Source organism: Argentina anserina, chromosome 7, assembly GCF_933775445.1.
Source record: "Argentina anserina chromosome 7, drPotAnse1.1, whole genome shotgun sequence".
In the NCBI taxonomy this organism is placed as follows: Eukaryota; Viridiplantae; Streptophyta; class Magnoliopsida; order Rosales; family Rosaceae; genus Argentina; species Argentina anserina.
In genome coordinates, this window is record NC_065878.1 from 21,014,236 (window position 1) to 21,035,501 (window position 21,266).

At 38.7% G+C, this 21,266-nt stretch overlaps 5 protein-coding genes and 1 non-coding gene across 6 annotated transcripts; 2 read left to right on the top strand and 4 right to left on the bottom strand.

The window, feature by feature from the left end:
* The first annotated feature begins 1,438 nt into the window (after window positions 1-1,438).
* LOC126801915 (uncharacterized) lies at window positions 1,439-7,098 on the top strand. The gene is made up of 9 exons (XM_050529407.1): window positions 1,439-1,581; window positions 2,202-2,304; window positions 2,882-3,067; window positions 3,235-3,346; window positions 3,438-3,472; window positions 3,590-3,742; window positions 3,869-6,294; window positions 6,512-6,601; window positions 6,720-7,098. Exons 2-9 carry the CDS (start codon window positions 2,234-2,236, stop codon window positions 6,785-6,787), a joined length of 3,141 nt encoding a protein of 1,046 aa, XP_050385364.1. The 5' UTR covers window positions 1,439-1,581; window positions 2,202-2,233; the 3' UTR covers window positions 6,788-7,098.
* A 1,559-nt stretch (window positions 7,099-8,657) lies between these two features.
* On the bottom strand, window positions 8,658-10,347 carry LOC126803787 (uncharacterized). The gene is given in 8 exon segments (XM_050531526.1): window positions 8,658-8,782; window positions 9,166-9,199; window positions 9,348-9,499; window positions 9,502-9,505; window positions 9,638-9,709; window positions 9,830-9,916; window positions 9,991-10,133; window positions 10,227-10,347. Coding segments are annotated over 8 exon segments (738 nt in total).
* Window positions 10,348-13,794: 3,447 nt separating this feature from the next.
* LOC126803071 (uncharacterized) lies at window positions 13,795-14,563 on the bottom strand. The gene is made up of 2 exons (XM_050530819.1): window positions 14,167-14,563; window positions 13,795-14,055 (listed from the first exon to the last, which is right to left on the bottom strand). The coding sequence occupies exons 1-2, from the start codon at window positions 14,474-14,476 to the stop codon at window positions 14,039-14,041; spliced, it is 327 nt and encodes a 108-aa protein (XP_050386776.1). The 5' UTR covers window positions 14,477-14,563; the 3' UTR covers window positions 13,795-14,038.
* Window positions 14,564-15,634: 1,071 nt separating this feature from the next.
* Window positions 15,635-15,706, top strand: TRNAD-GUC (transfer RNA aspartic acid (anticodon GUC)). The gene has a single exon. It is a non-coding gene; the product is annotated as a tRNA-Asp (tRNA).
* Window positions 15,707-16,814: 1,108 nt separating this feature from the next.
* Window positions 16,815-18,252, bottom strand: LOC126802888 (putative pectinesterase 63). Its single transcript, XM_050530596.1, has 4 exons — window positions 17,740-18,252; window positions 17,446-17,652; window positions 17,089-17,330; window positions 16,815-16,980 (listed from the first exon to the last, which is right to left on the bottom strand). The coding sequence occupies exons 1-4, from the start codon at window positions 18,250-18,252 to the stop codon at window positions 16,815-16,817; spliced, it is 1,128 nt and encodes a 375-aa protein (XP_050386553.1).
* A 695-nt stretch (window positions 18,253-18,947) lies between these two features.
* On the bottom strand, window positions 18,948-20,654 carry LOC126803185 (uncharacterized protein At1g28695-like). Its single transcript, XM_050530952.1, has 3 exons — window positions 20,523-20,654; window positions 20,041-20,421; window positions 18,948-19,466 (listed from the first exon to the last, which is right to left on the bottom strand). The coding sequence occupies exons 1-3, from the start codon at window positions 20,652-20,654 to the stop codon at window positions 18,948-18,950; spliced, it is 1,032 nt and encodes a 343-aa protein (XP_050386909.1).
* Window positions 20,655-21,266: the final 612 nt, after the last annotated feature.

Sequence of the window (21,266 nt, forward strand, 5' to 3'; positions counted from 1 at the left end):
GTGCACTAAATCCCCTACTGTAACTCTGCATAAATTACCACCATCCTAACTTGAGCGTTGGAGAGTTGAAGACCACGCCGCCATGGTCTCTACTTTGACAACGTGTGCCACTTGTGACAGGGAAAAGACAAGGAGTACGACGTATCTCATCCACAAGAAATACGACGTACTAAACCGAGTGTTACACAACATTAACAATAATCGATCACTTATTTCACTAGTTTAGTCAACTACACGCATGAATTTGAAAGAGTAATTTCTATCGTGAGATTAATCTTTCGTAATTTACTTTCACTAAACTGAAAGCCATTCACATTTATTCTCGCGATGGCCAATCATTAGCCGTAAATCTAATTCTACATAAAAGAGAGAGTAATGCATTAGAGATTTAACAAGAAACTAATAATAATAATAATAATAATAATCATGTATAAGTTTTTACTAAAGAGATGGTCTGTTTCTCTCATCTCTCTCTTCTCCTCACCCTAGCTCTTATCAGTGGTAGCGGCGAGTTCAAGGTTTGTGGAGGCAGTGGCGGCCATGGCAAGTATGGAGTTCGGTGGTTCGATTTGGCTCCAGTTTTCGGGGTGGTTTTGGGCACCCAGTGAGATTCATAGAGGTTGTCATCTCCAAGGTTCCTTGGATGGTGGCTCGGTAACTTCCATTCATGGCGATTCTTCAAGCTCGCCGGTAGTCGATAGAGGTGGAGGTATCGGGAGTTGCTTCCAAGTATGGTCGGCTGAATCTGGTGATTTAGCTTGGCGAGTCTCTTCTTCCTCTCACTCTAGATTTTGTGGTTCCACAGTGTGTGTTGGTCGGGGTTCATGGCCATCTGAGGCGGTAACGTGGGCAGATGTTGTTTGCAATAGAGCTGCCGCCCTTAGCTCATGGTTTTGGGCTAGGGTTTGGTGTCAAGCATTATATTGGTCTTCAATTATGGAACCTATCAATTCGAACAAGCGTAGGGTTGACTCTGGCGATGTGGTTTTTGCGGTTTAGGGTTTAAGGGACCTTCTAGGGTCATGTTGACTCTTTAGATCTTGATAATATACCTCTTATAAGTAGGATAACCCTAGTGGGATAATAAGTGAGTGTTCTCACATTTAGTTTTGTTCTTAGATTCTTGGTTACGGCACTTGCTCATTAATGGTCTGGTAGCATTGAGTTAGATATAGTATTCTTATTTGACTCGCATAGTTCAATTGTTTCAAAATTCTAAAGAGTGTTCTATGTCTATGTTACCTTCATATTTTAATATATATGACAAAATTGTCCATTTTCAAAAAATAAAATAAAATAATAATAATAACAATTGAGTGGTGCGGTGTAAAAGTCTAGAGGCTCATTCTTTTTAGCTCCTCACTTGAATGAATAAGCCAAGTCTTTGTTCTCACGCTTGACTCTCTCTCTCTCTCTCTCTCTCTCAAGAAGTAGAAGAAGAACCAGTGGCCACAGCTCTACTCTGAGGCCAAAGGAACGACCTTTTGCTTTTTCATTGCTTCCTTTCCTTTCACACTTGGTCACCTTCTTCTTCATTCTTCTTCTTCTCCATCTGCATTTCCGCCATTGCAGATCTCTCAGGTACTCACCGCCTCACTCTACTCGCATTCACACTCCCCCAAAGTCTCATGCTTCTGATTCTTCCGGCTCCGGTTCCGGTTTCTTATCTGATTTTGAGTCGTTGAAATTAGGATGAATGAGTTTGCATCAATCTTTGCTCATAGCTCAGTTTAGCTTTGACTTAATTTGGCTGTGGTTTGATTTCAGTTTGAGTGTTGTTTTGATTCTGATATAGGGCTTTGGTAGTTCTTAGATCTGAATTTGAAATGCTGAGTTTTATTGTGGTAAAGTTGAAAAAGATTTGAGCTTGAGACGAATCTGCTTGAAAAATCAGCAGACTTTTTTTTTATTCAATGTTGAGATTGATTTGGATAAGCAATGCTGCTAAATTCGGTTGCTTTGTGATCGAAATGCGTTAGATATTTTCGTGTTTAGATTCTTGTGTTTGAGCTTTTGATAATGACATTCATGGAGTGTCGGTGTGACAATTGGAATAAATATTGTTTTTATATGAGTTGGCATGAAAAGGTTGTTGCTTGATTGACTGGAGCACACTGTTTCTCTCTCCTTAGTTGAAAGGTCACTGATATTAATTCTCCTTGCTTGTTTTGTGTTCATTTTCTGTCCATTTTTGGAATCAGGTTGGTCTGCTTCTGCTTGAAGCTCATTGGAAATGGAGGCGGAAATAGATGCGGATGCACCATTAGATTTTGCTGAATTTCATATTTTCCCATCCCACAACAGGTTAGATTTTTCGTTACATTTTACTTCAGTCTATGATTTTGGTCTGAAGTTATGTTGGATTCTGGAAATATATATTCTTTGTGCATACATTATACTTGGTGAATTATCAAAACGTCGATGAATGTTGAGAAATTCTTATGTTTTAATTTTGAATTAAATTTAATTACTTCCGAACTTCATTTCTACCTATACTCAAGTAATTCTACCTCGAAAAAATGGTATTGAAACCGTGATGTTATTCTATTTTTCAACTGGAGGAAATTCTGGTTCCATACTGGAGGAACTCTTCCACATCATGTGGATATAATCTTACTTGGACCAAGTAGGTATCAACTTGAATTTCTGGGTGATTTGTATGGACCCATGCTTTTGTGTCTAGAACTAAAGGATTCAGGGAACTGCAATTGCACTCTCCCTGCTCCTATACCAAAATGTTTTTTATAGGTTTAAATCTTTAACTTTAACCCATATCACAAATTCAAAAGTTTCTGCCTGTTTATACAATTTGTCAGTACGTTTGTTATTTCCATGTTTGAACTTTTCATATTAATAAGTTCTCACATAAATGATGTTTTAGGTATGAGGCGCATGTTTCCAGTGATGGCATATTTGAAAAGTTTGCAGCTGGACCCTTAGAACCACTGTTGCCGCATTATCTGGAAGTAAAAGAATTAAACTCGAGGGGATCAACTGCTAACTTCAAGCTCCAACTACCAGTAAGCCTGCATGGTGCAGCATGGTTCACAAAATCAACTTTAAGCAGGTTTTTAACATTATACTGTTTTACTTATTTTTCTGGTATCTGTCTACTGTGGAGAGACTTTGAATACTAATATATTCTTTCACTGACACTAGGGTACTTGCTGCTATTATTTCTTTCAATTAAGAAGTCGATTTCCTGATACAAACCGTGTCTTATTTTCTTCCCAGATTCTTACAAATTGCTGGTTCACCAGATGTTATACATACTGCTTCTGCTCTCAAGGATGAAATATCTCAATTGGAAGAAGCTAAGACGTTTCATGTTTCATTATATGGCCAGGTCCTTTTCACCTTAAAAAAAAGATGTTCCAATATGTGGTTTTGTTAATAACACTATTTCCTGGAAACTAATGTGTAATTCTTTTCAACAGCCTGAAGTCGAGATTGCATCACCAGATGCTTCAAAGTATGTCCTTTCAATTTTTCATGTTGATTCTTCATTCTACGTTTTCGTTATCTGTATTTCATTTAAGGTTCAATTCTAGTTGCATCAGCATAAAGCTATAGGAATTTGTACTGTCAGGAACGAACTTCTGCAGGCTATGGACTTGAGGCTCACAGCATTAAGAGGGGAACTAGCTACGGCTTTTAGCAAGAGTTGCCATGTTTCATTTTCCACTGAAGAGGTTACAGATTTAGCGAAGTTTTCTCAACATTTTGGATCAATAGATTTCAGGTAAGCTGCATTATCTTACCCCATACTTTATTTGTAAGAATCATTCTGTTCATGTGCTTCCATAGGTGTATAAAAGTTCATTTGCTAAATATTCTTACAGAAGGAATGTCATGAATGAAAATGCAGGAATGTTTTCTGCAAGTTCTTACAACAGTATCAAGAAAGCAAGACCACCGACCCCTTAAATGATGAAAAATTGTCATCCAAAGTCTACTCTAGAAATGACAGTGTTGATGAGACAGATGTAATTTCTCAGATATCGAAACCAATGCATAGAGGTGCACCAGTACAATATAGTGTTTCGCCTGCAAAAGTTGCCCAGGTTGAGAGACAGAGTTCAACTGAAAGTGGGGAGTCTTCTGAATCAAGTGATGAGGACCAAAGATCTGCAGAAAGAAGTCGAAGTGTTATGAGAACTGCAACACCAAGAAGGTCAGCATCTCCAATGCGGAGGGTTCAAATAGGGAGAACTGGGTCGCGCAGGGCTGCTGCATTAACTATTAAGAGCCTCAACTATTATCCATCTAGGGAAAAACCTTTTTCTAATGAGGATGGTGAATCTGAACACTCAAATAAGAAACCCGAGTTTAATGTCCGAAGGATGAGTGTTCAGGACGCAATCAGTCTTTTTGAAAGCAAACAGAAGGATCAAGATACAGATTCTCAGAAAAGGAGCTCATTAACAAATATCTCTGCAGTTCCTAATAAAGCAGTGTTGAGAAGATGGAGTTCAGGTGTGGGGGAAGCTTCAAACCAGTGCCAATCAGAAATTGTCTCTGAAGACTGTGTTCCTGTGACCTCCAATGGTACATCATTTGGTGAGACTCCAAAATGTTCAGAGGAAATGAATTCAGAATCTGACTCTTTACGTACAAGTCAGAACATGGTTGAAACTCCAAAGGTTGATGTCAACCAGGAAAATTTGGAGAAACCACTTGATATACATGTGGACAGTAGCATAAGTCAGGGAGTTATTAGAAAATCAACAGCATCGAGTGAATGGAATCAAGAGAGGGAAGCCGAACTGAACCAGATGCTGAAGAAAATGATGGAAAGCAAGCCTGTTAAATCTACAAAGTCACAAGCTAGCAGAAACCCGAGCATTCCTGCCGAGAATAAAGGTGGGTTTTATGACCACTACAAGGAGAAGAGAGATGAGAAACTAAGAGGAGAGAATTCTAGAAAGAGAGCAGAAAAGGAAGCACAATTTAAAGTCATGCAGCGGATTCTTGATGAAAGGAAAGCAGAAATGGCCTCTGCAAATGTGCATGATAGTGATAAAAAACGTGTGAAGAAGCCCCAAAAATCACTTGGAAAACTTTCTCAACCAGCAAATCCTAAGAAGGAAACTTTAAAACCTTCTGTTCCCAAGAAGGTTTCACCTAGAACATCACCCTTGCCTGCTACACGCAAGTCATGGCCATCAACACCAACTCCAAGAGCCACAGGGGTATCACCATCTAAAACTCCTGTTAGTGCATCTTCTGCCATCACTACTCCCACTCGTCAAAAACCCAATCCTACACCACCCACTGCTAAAGTTGAAAGGCCCCAACAGCGAAAGAGAATTGTGAAGGAATCTGTGGCTAATACTGATAGGAGCTTGAAGGGAGTGGCTGAGAAGCAGCAGCAGCAAGCAGTCAGAAAGACGGGAAGAACAACAAAACCAGCAAAATCAACTGTAGTGACAACCTCTGGTGATTTTTCTGGTATAATTCCAGCGAAGGTCAACAAGTCGACCAAGAAAAGCAGTGTAGTCCCAGTGGAATCAAAACCTTTTCTCCGCAAGGGTTCTAGAGCTAGTTCTGGTGCTGGTCCTGTCGTTAACAAAACAAGAAATGCTTCTCAATCAGATGAATCGTTGAGAAACAGCAAAAATGTGGTTCAAACTCATGAAGCTGTGGTGGCTTCTAGTGCTTCTGATCCTGTGAGTCAGCATGAAGGTCCGGATGTTATGTCAGTGGGTTTTCCTGATGATGTTGTAGATTCAAAAGCTCCAATAAATGATAGCCTGACATGTGATGAGACACAGGAGGTTGACCCAGTTTGTTCTGATAGTAATGATGACTTGAAAGATGTTGCAGAGACACCAACAAAAATCCAAGTTGAAGAAGAATCAATCATCTCCCCAAGTGCTTGGGTGGAAATAGAGGAGCATCAGGCCATGTCCCCGTATAATAACAGCAAGTCTGAACTTACCACTTCAGCCAATGTAGCACCAACTGGACTGTCAAGTCCCCGTATCCGTCATTCTTTGTCCCAGATGCTACAAGAGGAAACCAATGAACAGGATAATATCGAATGGGGAAATGCAGAAAACCCTCCAGCTGCGATATTCCAAAAGGATGCACCAAAAGGATTGAAGAGGCTCCTGAAGTTTGCTAGGAAGAGCAAGGGAGATGCAAGCAGTACCGGTTGGTCTAGCCCATCAGTCTTCTCAGAAGGAGAGGATGATGACACTGTACTCAGAAAGGCTACCCTTCAAGCAAAGAACTATGGGCAGCAAAGGACAACCTTATGTGAAGGTTATGACGTTCGCGAACTATACTCCGGTAAGTTTCATTGTTCTTTCTGTTTCTTTTGCATCACATGTGTCCCCTTGGTTTCATTGAAGTAGAAAGTTTTTTGAGATTATATCATTGAAGTAGAAAGTTGACAAAAAGCTGATAGTAACAATTGTATCTGAGCTGATTTGACCTTGCATGTGTGTGCGCAACACACACATATTCCTAGTTTGATGGTTTAACTATTGGGGATATGTGTGTACAGCTCAATCAAATATCAGCAAGTTCGAGGCACAGAGTTCTTCTCTTAAGTACCAAGAAAGCCGTGACGTAGCTGCAGCACCGACAACTAAAGGTTTGTCTTTTGCATGAGATGTAGAGTATACTGAGTATGACAATCAACGCCTACTTTGATACACCATTTTTATTTGCTTAATAAGATTCCAATACTGTCTACCATTTCTATGTTTCAGCAACAAGGTCATTCTTCTCTCTTTCAGCATTTAGGGGAAGCAAACCAAATGAGATAAAATTCCGTTAATGCTAGTGATGATTATAGAGTATGGAGTGATTGTCAATATATGCCACTTTGGCCTTTGCAAGTCAGGTGTAGCTGAACTTTTCAGAGACTCTTCTTGTTTCAGTTCTTCACTGTCTTTATAGGCTTGTAGCATGTATCAGACCACATGTGCTGGGATGAGTCATCCCAATACTTTTGTAATCTACCTCTTCCATCTTCATTTTCACATTGTAATATTTTCGATTACGGGTCTTTGCTGTGCATTCAAACAGACCCATTTTAATCCCTTGTGCTTAAAATGTCAAGCAACTACAGGTTTAGTATTTCTCGAAGGCGCAAAGTCTGTTTCATATCATATCATATCATATCCAGATTAGAATGTAAAAATTGCATATGCTCGACTAACGACCAGCTGAAATTGTTCCAAAGTTTATGTCAAGGCCTCGGGTTCCCTTTGCTCTGCTGTTTCACGATCTCATTTCATCAGCTTCTCACTGCAGAGTTTTCCTCATTCTGATTAAGCTTAGTTTGGACACTGTCCATGCAAGCGAGGCTAACAGCGTGTAAAACTCTTTTACCATGAAGCAAAACTGTTGTCTGAGACCATTATGATTACCATCCAAAATCGTGGACACTATAGTACGCGATTTTTTGGCTGAAATCTCACATTATTGTTCTTACCAAGATCATTCGCATTAGAACTGACATGCCAAAGATATATTTTTCTAAGGATGCAAGCATGTCATATCCAGATTACAATGTGTGGAACCTGTATATGCACGATCAAAGATCAGCTGAAATTTCTTGGCTACGTTTATGTTAAATCCTCGGGGTTCCCTTTTGTACTTCCTCCACTGAAGCATGTTTCTCACTGATCAACTCTTCTTTTTTTTATGTCGAGTCTAGTGAGCTGTCCAAACCCTCGCCGTTGGCAAGTGAGGCTGACTGTGTGTATGGTGATGCACTGATGCATATGCAAGCGAGGATAATGGTGCTCATGGAAGTGAGGTTTTTGAGAACATGATAGTTTGAGGCTTTAAGCACACCAAAAGATGTATGTTCTTGTGGATTCATGTGCTCACAAAAATTCCCAGAAAATGAAATTGCTGCTCGAGAGTCGGAACCATGATTTTCACCCAAGATTGTGGACTATAGCACACGAGTTTTTGGCCAAAACTGCACCTCATTATGTCTTCACCAATATCAACTCTGGTAAATAATGATTTTTTGTGCAATTATAGAACATACAGAACACAGAAATCTTGACCCGATTTCATTTTACGATTTTCAAATGTTTAACACTAGAGTTGGAAAATCAGGTAGAGGTTTTTGCACTGACACTTCAAACAAGACACTTAAGTATGGGTGACAGGGTGAATACAAGTCTGAGATTATGAAGTAACCCCCATTGGCTTGAGCAGTCTGCGCACACTTATAATCTGGGGTTGTGAACTTGTCATAGCCTCAAGCTATTTCCAAAGTGGTTGTAAAACAACAGACCAAGGATTGTAAATTGCCCCAGACTGTCGGCTTTGCCCCGACGAATGTACCAGCTCAAGTGGGAATCCTGACTTATCCTCTGGATATCAAAAATGTGGCCTAAGGTTTGTCAGACCAACATGTATTACTTACATCAGTACTTAGGTTGCAAGCCATTGGAGAAAGTCACCGAGGATTACAATCACTGTCTATGAAGAAGAGAAGATTAGAACAAAATAGAATATGCTGATTGAAATCATGAGTTAATCATTCACAAAATGCCCCTCTTTTCTGAGGAATTGAAGATATGGGAAAATGAAGTCAGTATGTGATCCATAATAACATGAAAAAATGTGACAGAGTCGATCTATGCTGTCCGCAGCACCACTGTCGCGCAACGAGATGTCTCTATTTATACCATTGCAAAAGGGTCTTCCGTATGGACCAAGGACACTTGAAGAATGTCCACTGTGGAAGCCAAACCCTTTCCTTTCTCAAGTGTGGTGACACATTGTAATTTCATTTGGTGTGGTTCATCTCATGAATTACAATGAAACATATTTAGGTTGTTAGACATAAGATTATATTTTGAGATTTAACCAGCAAAACAAGCTACAAAGTCCATGATGCCCTGGCACTACTTTAATCTAGTAAAGATTATGTCTAAAGGCTAGGTAACAAAAGTGAACTCAAAATTAGACATCTGCTACTGGTATTATCCCTAGGCAACCATGAAAACTTAGATGCTTTACCAAATATAATGCAAGATTACATAAGTGCAATAATACCAAAAGTAAAGTACATTTAAAGTGAGGATATTATCTCAGCCTGTTTTGACCCAAGATAAAACTTCTGTACTTTGTATCTTTCTTGTATTTCCAACTTGATTTATTCATTTTTAGTTTTTATCAAAGTTTAACATAGGGATCCAGAGTTTAGCATTATCGCAAGAAACTGAAAAATGATTAATAATCCAGAATGAGCAGTTTTTCAATCACAAACTCCAAAGAGCCCAGTATATAATTCATAATTAGCAGTAGATTCTAACCAGTAATCTTACCCAACATTATTGAGTTATTCTGATTATGTTGTGTCGATGGACTTGCTGTTCTACACTGTTGCTCCAAACTATCTTCATCTCACTTTCAATCTGTTTCTTTCCACCAACTGATGCCTCCACAATCTTTGCAACATCCAAGTCACGTATTGCATCATCATATTTCCCCATAGATGCATTTGCCTTACCTCTTCTAACCATGCCTACAACAGAAATAAAACAAAGTAAACCCGGAGAAAGCTAATGTAACTCTCTTTGTCTCTCTTGCTCAATATTCACAAATGCATCAACTCCATCACATACACAAAGAAAGCTACACATAAAGAGCATCCCACCTTTGCATAGTTTGAGGAAATCCGAACCGCCCGGTTACAGTCTCTTACACACTCCTTCACAAGCCCCATTTTCTAACCAAAACACATGAATCAATAAAGAAATTAAACCAACCAAATCTATCAAAAAAAAGAAGCCAACTTGATCGAGTTTATAAAGAAAAAAGAATCCAACTTTATCACATTAACACTCACATGCAATACAGCAGCCCGATTCACAAACAAGGTAGCAACCAGATTCCGGTCCTGTTCTTGTGCATCCATTGGAGCAACTCTTAATGCCTAAAACAAAACCAATTCCAATTACACAAACTGAAGTAACTGAAGTAACTCTTAACTAAAAACCCATAATGTACCTGGGTATAGAACTCCAAAGCATTAGTATAATCACTTTTCAAGAAACACACATTCCCTTTCTGCTTATTCTCCAAAGCAGCCTCTTTATTCTTGCCGCATAGAGCAACTTCCGGGTCAGTCAGGTCCTTAATCATCTGGCAATTCACAGCAGATTAACTTCGGTTACTATTTCGAGAAAGTTTCGGGGAAGTAGAAATGTGAGAATGCATGAAATACTTACTTGCTGGAAGGGCTCAAAGTGGAAAGTGGAGAAGGAAGTCGAGGAGGGAGGAACATGTGTTGGGAACATGGTCAGTTGTGCTGTCTGCGATTGCTTGCTTTAACGTTTCGGGAACTAAAGACTTGAGCTTCTCCATTAGTGCGATTGTGTAGTTGTGTTTGATGTTCGCTATTTTTGGTGGGAGGAGGCGGAAGGAAGGCTGTGCCTTATATACTTCTGCAACTTTGGGTTTAAATAAATCATTTGATGATAGCCAAGATGTCGAACCCCTGAATTTCAATTAATTTATTTATTCACCCTCACAAGATTTAAGATTTGAGATAAGTGTTGGGTCGCTTGCACGACCTGTTAATAGAAGAGTCGAGAATTTTCCGATCATTTGTTGGGAAAATAGGGCATTGGTTAGACCATGTTATTTGAGTTCAGGTTTCTTTGTTGAAAACTAGAGTTCAATCACGAAGGTTATAAATTTGATTCCTCAATGAAGCTAACATGTCATGTTATTACTTACATCTCATGTTATTACTTGCTGAGAAGTGAAATGTGAAGTTGGATAAAGTTCTCTTCACCCTAGATTGGACATTATCATGCTAGTTGCATCATAAGAGATATAGATTTGTATTGGTAGATAAGAATTGGACTTGGATAGTATTAGAGAAAGAATAGAGAATGAAGTGCAGCTCTAACAAGGCTTTTGATGCCTTCAAGTATTTAGCAAAATCTTCTGTATATATTGAAACAAACAAGCTATATGTGCTCGGTTCGAATATAAGCTAGCAATGAACTTGAACTGCAGGATGAAGTGAGAGTTACATGATAAACAAACAAGCTATTATCAGCATAGAAGGAAATCAAACAACCTAAACTTCTCTTTTTAACACTTCTACAAAAACCTAAACTGCTCGGCAAGAGAGGAAGCAGAGACAGTTGGGATGAGGATCTTGTGCTCGGTGTTCCCAAAGCCAAGTACTTTATTTCCAAACTCGCTTGCTATCTCTGCCGGGTACGGGTCTCTGGCCCCGAAATCTCCAATCTTGTCACTCCCGAAAGTCTGGGTTCTCTGGCTGGGTCGGGCCCGGGTCGGAAGAGTGAAGAAGTTGGGATGGTGGTGGCGGTGGTGGCACGGAAGAGAGAAGTGGGGGAATGAGAGGTTGGTGGTGGCCATGGAAGTTTGGAATTTGTTGGTGCTATCTGGATGGTGATGAGCTTATTTGGCTTTGCGGGAAAAGGCGGGCTCCGGTAAGCACTAGTCAAGCTACGGCCTATAGGGCTTATAGGTACTCGGATAACTATGTTTTATTTCTCTAACTCTACTCACATTACAGGATTACGAGACGAGTGAAAATCGCTTAATTTCGGGATGCATAACATGTATGAATGCACAATATAATGTGGTAGTGTACCATAAGATTTTGCATTGTTATACCCCTCAATGATAACCACTTGGTGATGTAACCGTTGGTAAAACGGCTTAGCATAGAACCACCATGTGTAGAATTTGAGCAGTAACTTCCACCGGTTCATGACTCATATGTTTGAGAGGCATCAGTGTTTGTGCGACTACGATTAATGAATAACCCATATGTTAGGGTTATCGGTGTAGTGTAGTTAAATGAATTGGCGCTCTAATTAGATCAAACGTTATATTTTAAGAGAATGAATTTTGTATTTCTCGGCAACAGATCGAATGGGTTAGCTTCGGCTGTGTTGGTCTTGAGAAAAAACACACAAATGGAAGGGAACATCTAAAATTTGGGACAACATCACCAGGGTCGGCACTGAGAAATTTAAAGTCCAGTGCAAAGAAAAAAATTGGCAATTCCTCACACACAAAAACAAATAGAAAAATAAAATTGGCCCTTACATTGAAAAAAAACAAACAAACAGACAGACAAAAAAATTAGAATTTTGGGCCCTGTCCCAGTGCGGTAGCACTGGCTGCCCTCCTCATGGCCGGCCCTGAACATCACCAACTTAGAAAAAAATGGTGAGTGGTGAGAGTAATCCATATAACTAGGCTTACTTAAAATCTTGTAGACAATGTTTACAATATATGATCGATCATGGATCGATGCCATAAGTCTGTTAAATCTGTTTGTTTATCTCCACTACTATAATTAGAATCAAACTTTGAACAAAAGTCCAACCGTTTCACCAAAAGTCCAACCTTCCTATATTGACCATGAACAAATGAAAATAATTTAAAAAGGTGGTATAGTAATATATTATACATATAATATCACTTTGAGATCCTGAAATATTGATTTAAGCTAAAAATTCGCTGCCCGCGGCATCGTGCGGGGCACTTGCTAGTGTGATTAATCAATAGTTTTGATTGAATATTTGGCTCCGCGAGGACAAGAAAATGAAGGTTCTTCATCAAATTTCCAGGAAAGTGACCTAGAGAGACGGCTTATATTGACCGCTGTGTGGAAACTTCGGATCGGAATTCTAGATCTATTTGAGAAGCAAACTCAAGTTTTTTGATTTCTTGTACGTTAGTAGTTCCAAAGGTTCCACATTTTTGGAAAATTATCAAAGTGGAGCAACCAATTATCATTCTTTCCTTTCATATATACTAGCATCAGCCCACATACAAATGTATGTGGACAAACCAATTTTTTGGAAAATTAACGGTAAAGTGCAGTTATTGTAGAAATAAGTTAAATCTGTAAAATAACTTATTCATCCATTAAAAAAAATTATTTATTATTTATTAATTTGGTTTTTATGATTATATTCTTCATATATTATAAACTGAATTTAATTAACCTATAATCTAGGGTTATTAACGTATTTTCACAGATTTTTTAGTTGACAAAATGTATTTAGATTATTAGAGTACTAACAATCACCACCCACTATGTGCATGTGCAGAGGAAATTGACAGTTATACGAGAGAAGTTATATGCATAAGAGATTGTTTTTTATTTCTATTATGATTTTACATTTTATTTTTTTGTCCCTGAACTATATAATTTCATTTTAAAATAACATATGGTAGAAAAATATTCATGTATTTTCACATATGTTTTGGTTAATATAATATAGATATATCAGTATTGATTAAGCTAATAAGGCTTATGTAACCGTTTTCAGATAATTATCAAATTGTCCTTTCTTTATTAATTGCTTCATAGGAGGATAAAAGCGTAAAAAGTCTTTATTTTCTGACAGTTTTCTTCTTCTATCCAATAAACTCTCTAACCTGCAGGCTGCACCAGTTATGGATTTACAGTTACTTCTCCAACGTTTCTCTTCCTTTCACTTTCAATATCTACCATTAGGCCCTAACAATAGGAACCCTACTAAGTTATGTTTTCTATCCATCTATATTAGTGGGTAAGCCCAATGTTTCAGCGGTGATAATGGTTCTCCTCTAAGTTGAAGATATCACGATGGATGGCAAACATGTACTTGGAGATTCCGAGATAAGCACTCTTTCCCCTTTGGTTTCCCGTTTGCTTAGATCTCTCTATATGTTTTGGACCCTATATTACACTGCAATTGTTTAATCCTTGAACGCTGACCATATCTCAATTTTATTTATATTTCCTTTCGTTTTTGTTTCAATAAAGATGTTTATATATATATATATTCATTGAATTGATATATTTAAATTATCATACAAAATAGGATGAACTTAATACATTCTGAATTTTGTTTTTTATATTATGGCAGACATCCATTCCTTCTGAGTTTCCTCCACTGAATCTCGACCTTATTTAATTCATTGGCACAAATACCACGTACTTCAAGCTAGGATAGCGAAGATTCATATGTATATATTTTTATTGTTCTTGTAGGACTCGACGTCTTTGATCTTCTTACGGAGTGGTGACACCTGCAAATAAAATGATAATGCATGTCATGAGCGATACATCATACATATATATATAGATAATTCATGGAAGTCACTGCACAGAGAGAGAGAGAGAGAGAGAGAGGGGCTCACTTCCACACTTGAAGTTGTGAGGAACAGTCCTTCCGCAACGTTGGATTTGCCTGATGCTGCGATTGACATTGATAAGATTTGCAACCTTGGGACTAAGGTAAGGACACACACACTCAGCATGAGTAACCAGAACGCGTTGGCAGCAGGCTGCAGATGGTTCAAGCCCCACAACAACACGTTTGCATGCACCAACGAGAAGATCCTTCTCCCTCTTACACTCACTTGGAGTTGTATCTCCCTCTGCTGCCATTGGAATCATACCCACCAAGCACAACAAGCATATCAAAACCACTAAGCCTGCCCTCTCCATTTTCTCCTCAATTATATATCTATCTCACTCGTTCTTTTTTTTTCTTTCTCTCTGTAGTTGTTTTCGCTGTTACTTAGCTTGTGGCATAATCTGTCTGCACTACCTCCCCTTTATATAGACTGAGAAGATCGGTGAGATTGGAAAACTTGGATGAGTTGGCCAGGAAATTAAGTGCTATGACCAAAGTCAGGAGAAAACTATTTCAAGTCGTCCTCGATTGTGATTCGTGGAGTCAATATTCATAAAGTACTTCAAGTCCTTGAATGTGAATGCCAAACTTATTCTATGAACATATTTATTTTCATGCATGGCATGGACAAGACAAGCACAAGATTATCTATCACTAGTCAAGCAAGAGTGACAATGTGTTGTGGCAAGAGTACCACATATATATGTTCAGATTAACCTATATGCTGATAATAAGCATCCAAATATCAATTAATCTAATACATTGACATGGTCCGATCCCATGGCTCATCGAAACCAGAACGATAGTCATCATTATCATCACTATCTGGGGTGTAAATGCATAGAAACTTCGCTGAAGCCTAAGGTCCCGCATATTGTCTGTGGAAATTAAGAAATGAAATGATTAATCAGTTTCTCACTTTCTCCGATCCATTTGGGCGGCATCGATATATACTTATATAGTGAGACAAGATATTAAGCCATTTAATTATTTCAGATCTAGTCTTCAATGTCGTTCCTAGGAAATAATGGCTCCAAAGAATACTTCTTCCATGCTAGACTTGTGATTTACTTCAAGAACCTGGTTGGCTTAAAAATCATAATTTAATATATTATAACCTAAACATAAAATAAACTTCTTGTAGATCGAGATCTTATACGTACTGTTACGTACATATATATGGTCTTCCAGATCAATTGTGCATAATTGCATATATATAGAACATACTCATAGAACGAACCATGCGGACGTCCGCTTAAAGGTGGAATCTGATCGACCATAACATGCACCTGGCCATGCCAATACGGCCAGGGATTTGAGCTAGCTATATATAGGATTTGATGAGTGATAACGACCAGATCAGTATGTTGCTTCGTTAAGGCGAGTGGTGCTGATGGTGGAGAGTTTGGAGACTGAATTTTGTATGTCGCTTAATATGTAATTGGACTTAAAAATCTCTAGGAGTACAAGTCGTTGTAGTATAGTGGTACGTATTCCCGCCTGTCACGCGGGTGACCCGGGTTCGATCCCCGGCAACGGCGTCTTTTTTTATATATATTTAACTCAACAATCCTAAACTATCATTGATTTTGATCTGGTGTAGTTGGTTATCACGTTAGTCTCACACACTAAAGGTCCCCGGTTCGAACCCAGGCTCAGACACTTTCAATTTTTTAGAATTAGAAAATATATTTTCCACAGAAAACGTGTATCATAGTGGCGGTTCAACTGATGAGGCATCTGCCAGAATCCTTAAGCTTTTTGGAAGGACTGTATTAGTCACAAACTCCCACAAACCTTTTCCAGGTGCCATTTGCAAACCGATCGATTATTACAAGCCAGAGGAAAAACCTGGACAAACATCAATGCCATGTAACTTTATGACTACTGAAGATGCATGCATTTGAGATTAAAGAACAGATTTGGAATGGGCCCTCGTCCCCAATTAATTAAAGCCATGGTGCTCGTGTTCACTCAAAGTCCTCGTTCGAGTATGTTGATCTCGACCAACCATTCATGGAAATTGCCTAAAACATGCCCACTTGAACGGCCTCGTGAGACATGATTTCGTCGTTCTTTGTCCATTTACTGAGCTTCTTGACGGAGTTTCCTACTGCAAGTTATGCAGTGTTGGATATAACGCATTTTGTGATTGTTATGGCATCCCACTAAAACTAGGAAACTGACACAACTCAAGCCTGGAGACATATTAGTACAAACGACCTTCTAACATTTAGAGAGTAGAATGATGATATCTATTGAAAGTGGAGTTTGGAACTATGGATGATCTTTCAATGCAATTAGTTCCATATGTTTTAATTGTCAGTGAACTGATCCGTCAAGTTACCGGCCGGAGGAAAATGAAGAGGAGGGTTGTTGAAGATCAGCAGAAAATAACCAAGGTAAACCTTGTCGGGCCAAAAGTAGAGGTGAATAAAAGATCTCCGTTTTACCTTAGGGTGCCCTCGAGAGAATGTTGTACTGTTATCGTGTGAATCTTCTAATATCATAAGATTTTACTTAAAAAATAAAAGTATACATTTTGTCATCGTATCATACATTCAACAGTTGTTGAAAACAATAAAACAATATGAAGGGAAAAAAATGAAATAGTTCATATGTACAGTTGTGGCTGATAGCTCCAACTATTTACACCTTTGGATTTGGAGGAGGAAGCAACCATTTGGAACCCTCAATAAAGCCAAGGCTGATGTAAGGTTTGGCATCTGCATCACTCAGCTCTTTTGTGAATTTCACTCTCTTGCTCATGCTTGAACCTGGACCAATACACTTGTACTCTCCAAAATTAACAGAGCTGCAAATTTGTGCCATCAACATATTAATTAGAAACTTGAAGAACAATGTTCAATTGAATCTAACAATGAAAAACAAGATGATAATCTGTTTGCTTAATCTTGCTTACTTGTCATATTCAGGGTGTTTATTGTCGGTCCATCCTTCTGGACTGATGACGTCTCCCATGGAGGTGTAGGCATACACCACCTGAGGACTAGCCCTCCATGCCCTGCCTAAAAATGTGCCCTTGCCGGTTCCGGTTATGTTGCAGTGAACAAATGAGTATCCGGTGTCTTCTGTTTTAGCATCTCTTGCCTGAGCCGTTATTGCAGTCATTCCGGTATCTCCTAATACATTTAACTGTGTGCTCTGCGGTAGGAGAAAAGAATGTATATATCAAGTTTGGTATGTGCCAAATGTGAACAAAAATGACCCAAAACAAGGTTGATATATATGATGATTATTTCAGTTGCTCGATGAGTACCAAATAGAGAGATTTCCCGCTTCCAAAAATAAAATCCACAGTTCCTTCAACGTAGCAATCCTTGAAGAAATGATATCCTCTATCATCACAAATAGTGTCCTGGAATCCAATCATTTTGCAGTTATACATTGCGGCCTTGGTCCCGGACAACCTCAGGGCAACTGCTTGTGCACCCTCTCGTTTTCCATCGGGCCTTGGCGAGGAATTCTATAAATATCACAATATTTTAGTTAAAGATAGAGCCACAATTTTGAACTTAAACACAATATCTAAAGAACTTGAGAAACGAATTACTATGATGTTTAAGTTGGCCCCGACGAAGTAATCGGATAACACCGTCAATGTACCACTATCCACCGTCCCATATTTGGCAGCATCACCATTAAATGTCAACTTCGGCATGTTCTTTGAATCCCCAACTAATGTGACAAATGGTTTGTCTTTCGGAATTGTTATTTTCTCATTGTAGGTACCCCCTCCAATGTATATAATCACACGTTTAGTGTTACCGGCCGGAATGCTATTGATGGCCTCCGTGACTGTCTTGAAGTCTCCCCCACTTTGCATGACCTTCACAACTTTATTGGCTCCATCCTCCGCCTTGGCAAGGTCAGAGTCAAGCGAGGACTTATGTTGTTCGAATGGCTTCACAATGTCATTGAACCACTTGTCCAGTTCGGATTTTTGGGCTGGTACGACAGCGTCATCACCGGCCATGGCAATCGTTGCAGTAAGGAGAATCGTTGTGATCATAATCAGAGGATTCAGAGCTGCATGGATGTCCATGCATTTCTTTCTTCCGGCCATATTTTTTTTTTTTGGTTTTTTGTTTTTTTGGTTTTTGTGTGTTTGATGCTTAGGTTAAGAATGCAGATGGCACTGCTTTTATAGTCTAAAATGCATGAACCAGATATAGCACGACGGATAAAATTAGAGGAAAACAAAAAATGTGTGAGGCTTCGAGAATATTTCGGAATACCTTCCTTTCTTAGTTTCTCATTTTGAGGTTTAGATTCGAGGGGGTTTCAACTACATTTTTTGCGAAATTCATTGGTTACATAGATAGTTAGATACAGCTGTACTGCTGTAGCTAACCAATTGCTCACAACTAAAAATTGCAAAGGTTGGAAAAGAAGCAGAGCAAAATATAATACAACGTCATAGGGAAATTGTGATCTTATAAGAGTGGTGGTATGGGCACTATTTATATATATATATATTTTTTTTTTTTTTTTCTTTCAGGTGCAGATTCTTCCAGCACCGGCCCGTGGTGGCTGAAATCTGGACGGAATCTGTTTCGTAAATTGAGATTTCAAAATTCCGACTACCGTGTGCCAACGCTGGAGCTCCGGATGGCACAGAGCGCTGGGAGGGGGAAGCACGGCCTCTGGCACCATCCGCGTCATCGTTGTGCGTCACCGGTTGCCAAAACAGATAAATCCGCACGGTGCGGACGTCCGCAGCCGAGAAACCCTTTTATGCGTGTGTGTATATATATTAGGTTAACGGCGATGACTCCAGGAATTAAGACAGGCTACACGGTTAGTCCATTGCAAAGTCGACGTCTGATTTGAGTTAGTTAATCTCTTGAACCTCTTCCAATCGCGGAGCACAGCCGCCAGATCCACCACTTTGGCCCCTATCGTCCGACAGCAGTTAGCATGAACGGTTGTAACAGCTTTGAAGTCTCTGCTAATTTCACAGAAGCCACTGAAATAAAGGGTGTCCAAGAACCTAATTCTGAGACCTAATTTTTCGGAAACACCTTCTTGAATCATGTTGTTTAGAACATCCTGCTCTTTCAATCCGGGGGAGTCGTTTTTCCGGCCATACCACTTATCGAATAGAGAGATTGTTCTGTTGTTGGACTGGATAATGTAGAAGCCTGAGTTAATGGGATTGGCTTTAGACCACTGATCGCCATTGAAATTATCAGTACTGATCTGGATATCTATGCTATCTACGGTTTGGTTGTAGTTGAACCTTGGAAATGGATTCCTCAGCCACATTATATCTGCATCCTGTGAATGAAATGTTGGATCAATAAAATTTCAATTAAAAAAATTAGCAGTACTAGACATCAAAGATCTAGAAAATGTTCAGAAAATTATAATCCGCTCGTACTTTTGTTAAATTGTTATCTTGAGTTATGCTGCTTCTATTTTGAAAACCAGGATTGATGTCTAATCATTCTTACCAATTAAGGCCCTCATTAACAAATTGTTCTCAAGTGAGTTTATATATAATAAATCATGAATATATATATATATATGTATATATATATATATATGAACATACGTACGTTATACGTATGCATACAATGTCAACGATCCCTAACAAATTTCGCCTGAGAAATATTGGTTAATAATGAGTTTAAATGTTTCTAATACAATTGTTGGGCTGTAGGCAATCTACTGACAATAGTAATTTTCTTGTTAGACAATAAGTTTTCAAATGGCGTAGTGTTGAACTTTGGTGATGATAAGTTCTTAGACAATTTATTTTTTTGATCAAGGAGTTGTTATACAATCTTTTTAGCGTGATCTGTTTACTATGTAATATGTTAAGAAATTATGTAAATTAAAGAAGACTCACCGTGAATATGAAACTATAGCCTTTCTTGAGCGTCTCCCCGAGAAAGAGAGTTCTCCTCCACATCATCTTGATAAAATCTTGAGACATGTACACTTCCTCTACATCGAAAGCGACTCCTTCAGTCTCGAGCTTGTAGCAGTGAAGATGGAGAAACTTGCAGCGTTCAAATGATGTTTGATCGGCGGCCACAAGAAGCAGGTGATTGATCAAGTGCCTTGTGTCTTCTCCAAGCCAAAAACTATCTAAAAATAAGTCAAGCATGGACTTATTATCTCCTTCGACATAGGCTTTATTTATAATCGCAATTATCACAGTCTTGTTTTCCATGGAAGCTGCAGACAAAACTGATTCAAGCGCATCACTCCTGCTCGTGTTGTTAATCTATATACAACCATGCATTTTGATTATCAGATTGAAACAAGAAAGAAGAAACAAAGTGATCGATGAGCAGAGATTAAGATACATGCATAAGCATAACTTACCTGATTAGATGTCCGACATCTTTGGCGGGCAAGAAAGAAAGGACTGGATCCGTTTGAGGTTTGATTGAACACGAACAATACTAAACCAGCAAAGATGAATAAGAAGAATATCACATACTGTTTACTCTCCATGCCTTGCTTGCAATAAATCAGTAAGCTCTTTCAGGTGTGATGGGAGCTAGCTTGCTTCTTATAGATGAAAGATATTCGGCCATATATTGAAAACTCAAGAGGCCACTCCATCCATGAAAACTGGAAGAAACTGACCATGGCAAGCAATATGCGTGATCCATAGCTAGTTAGGCATGAGTTTGGCGAATTGTATAATTAGGGTAGGGTTAGAATTTGAGTTGGGGTGTACGTGCTTCTTCCGTATTCCTTCTCCACCTAATCTTTAATCTCTTTGACAGTAACGGACTCTATTAGATAAATAAATATCTTTTAGACCCAGATTTATATCCCTTGCATAATTATCATGATTGCTATTTGCTAATTTCTATATCAAAAGACGTACATGCATTGTTTGCTTAATTTGTAGCAATTAATAGTAATTATGACATGTAACCCAAGAGTAAAGTTAGGATATAATCGGTAAAATTATCTGTTATACTTACGCTAACTAGTAAATAGCAACATTCATAATAATGAATCGATCTATATAAATGAACCTTTGAGAAATGAATATAATGTTTACATAATTTTTAGGATGATGAAATATCCGAAGACCGTCGATATATAGGTGTT

Bases quoted from the DNA above. Each gene is read 5' to 3' on its own strand.
- LOC126801915 (XM_050529407.1), top strand. From the start codon at position 2,234: ATGGAGGCGGAAATAGATGCGGATGCACCATTAGATTTTGCTGAATTT. The intron at 3,743-3,868 runs GTAAGCTGCATT...ATGAAAATGCAG, and splicing joins TTTGGATCAATAGATTTCAG to GAATGTTTTCTGCAAGTTCT. The intron at 6,295-6,511 runs GTAAGTTTCATT...ATGTGTGTACAG, and splicing joins CGTTCGCGAACTATACTCCG to CTCAATCAAATATCAGCAAG.
- LOC126803071 (XM_050530819.1), bottom strand. From the start codon at position 14,476: ATGGAGAGGGCAGGCTTAGTGGTTTTGATATGCTTGTTGTGCTTGGTG.
- LOC126802888 (XM_050530596.1), bottom strand. From the start codon at position 18,252: ATGGCCGGAAGAAAGAAATGCATGGACATCCATGCAGCTCTGAATCCT. The intron at 17,331-17,445 runs GTACTCATCGAG...CTCCTACCGCAG, and splicing joins GCGGGAAATCTCTCTATTTG to AGCACACAGTTAAATGTATT. The intron at 16,981-17,088 runs GTAAGCAAGATT...ACAAATTTGCAG, and splicing joins AAACACCCTGAATATGACAA to CTCTGTTAATTTTGGAGAGT.
- LOC126803185 (XM_050530952.1), bottom strand. From the start codon at position 20,654: ATGGAGAGTAAACAGTATGTGATATTCTTCTTATTCATCTTTGCTGGT. The intron at 20,422-20,522 runs GTAAGTTATGCT...GGTTGTATATAG, and splicing joins GATGTCGGACATCTAATCAG to ATTAACAACACGAGCAGGAG. The intron at 19,467-20,040 runs GTGAGTCTTCTT...TTTCATTCACAG, and splicing joins GCTATAGTTTCATATTCACG to GATGCAGATATAATGTGGCT.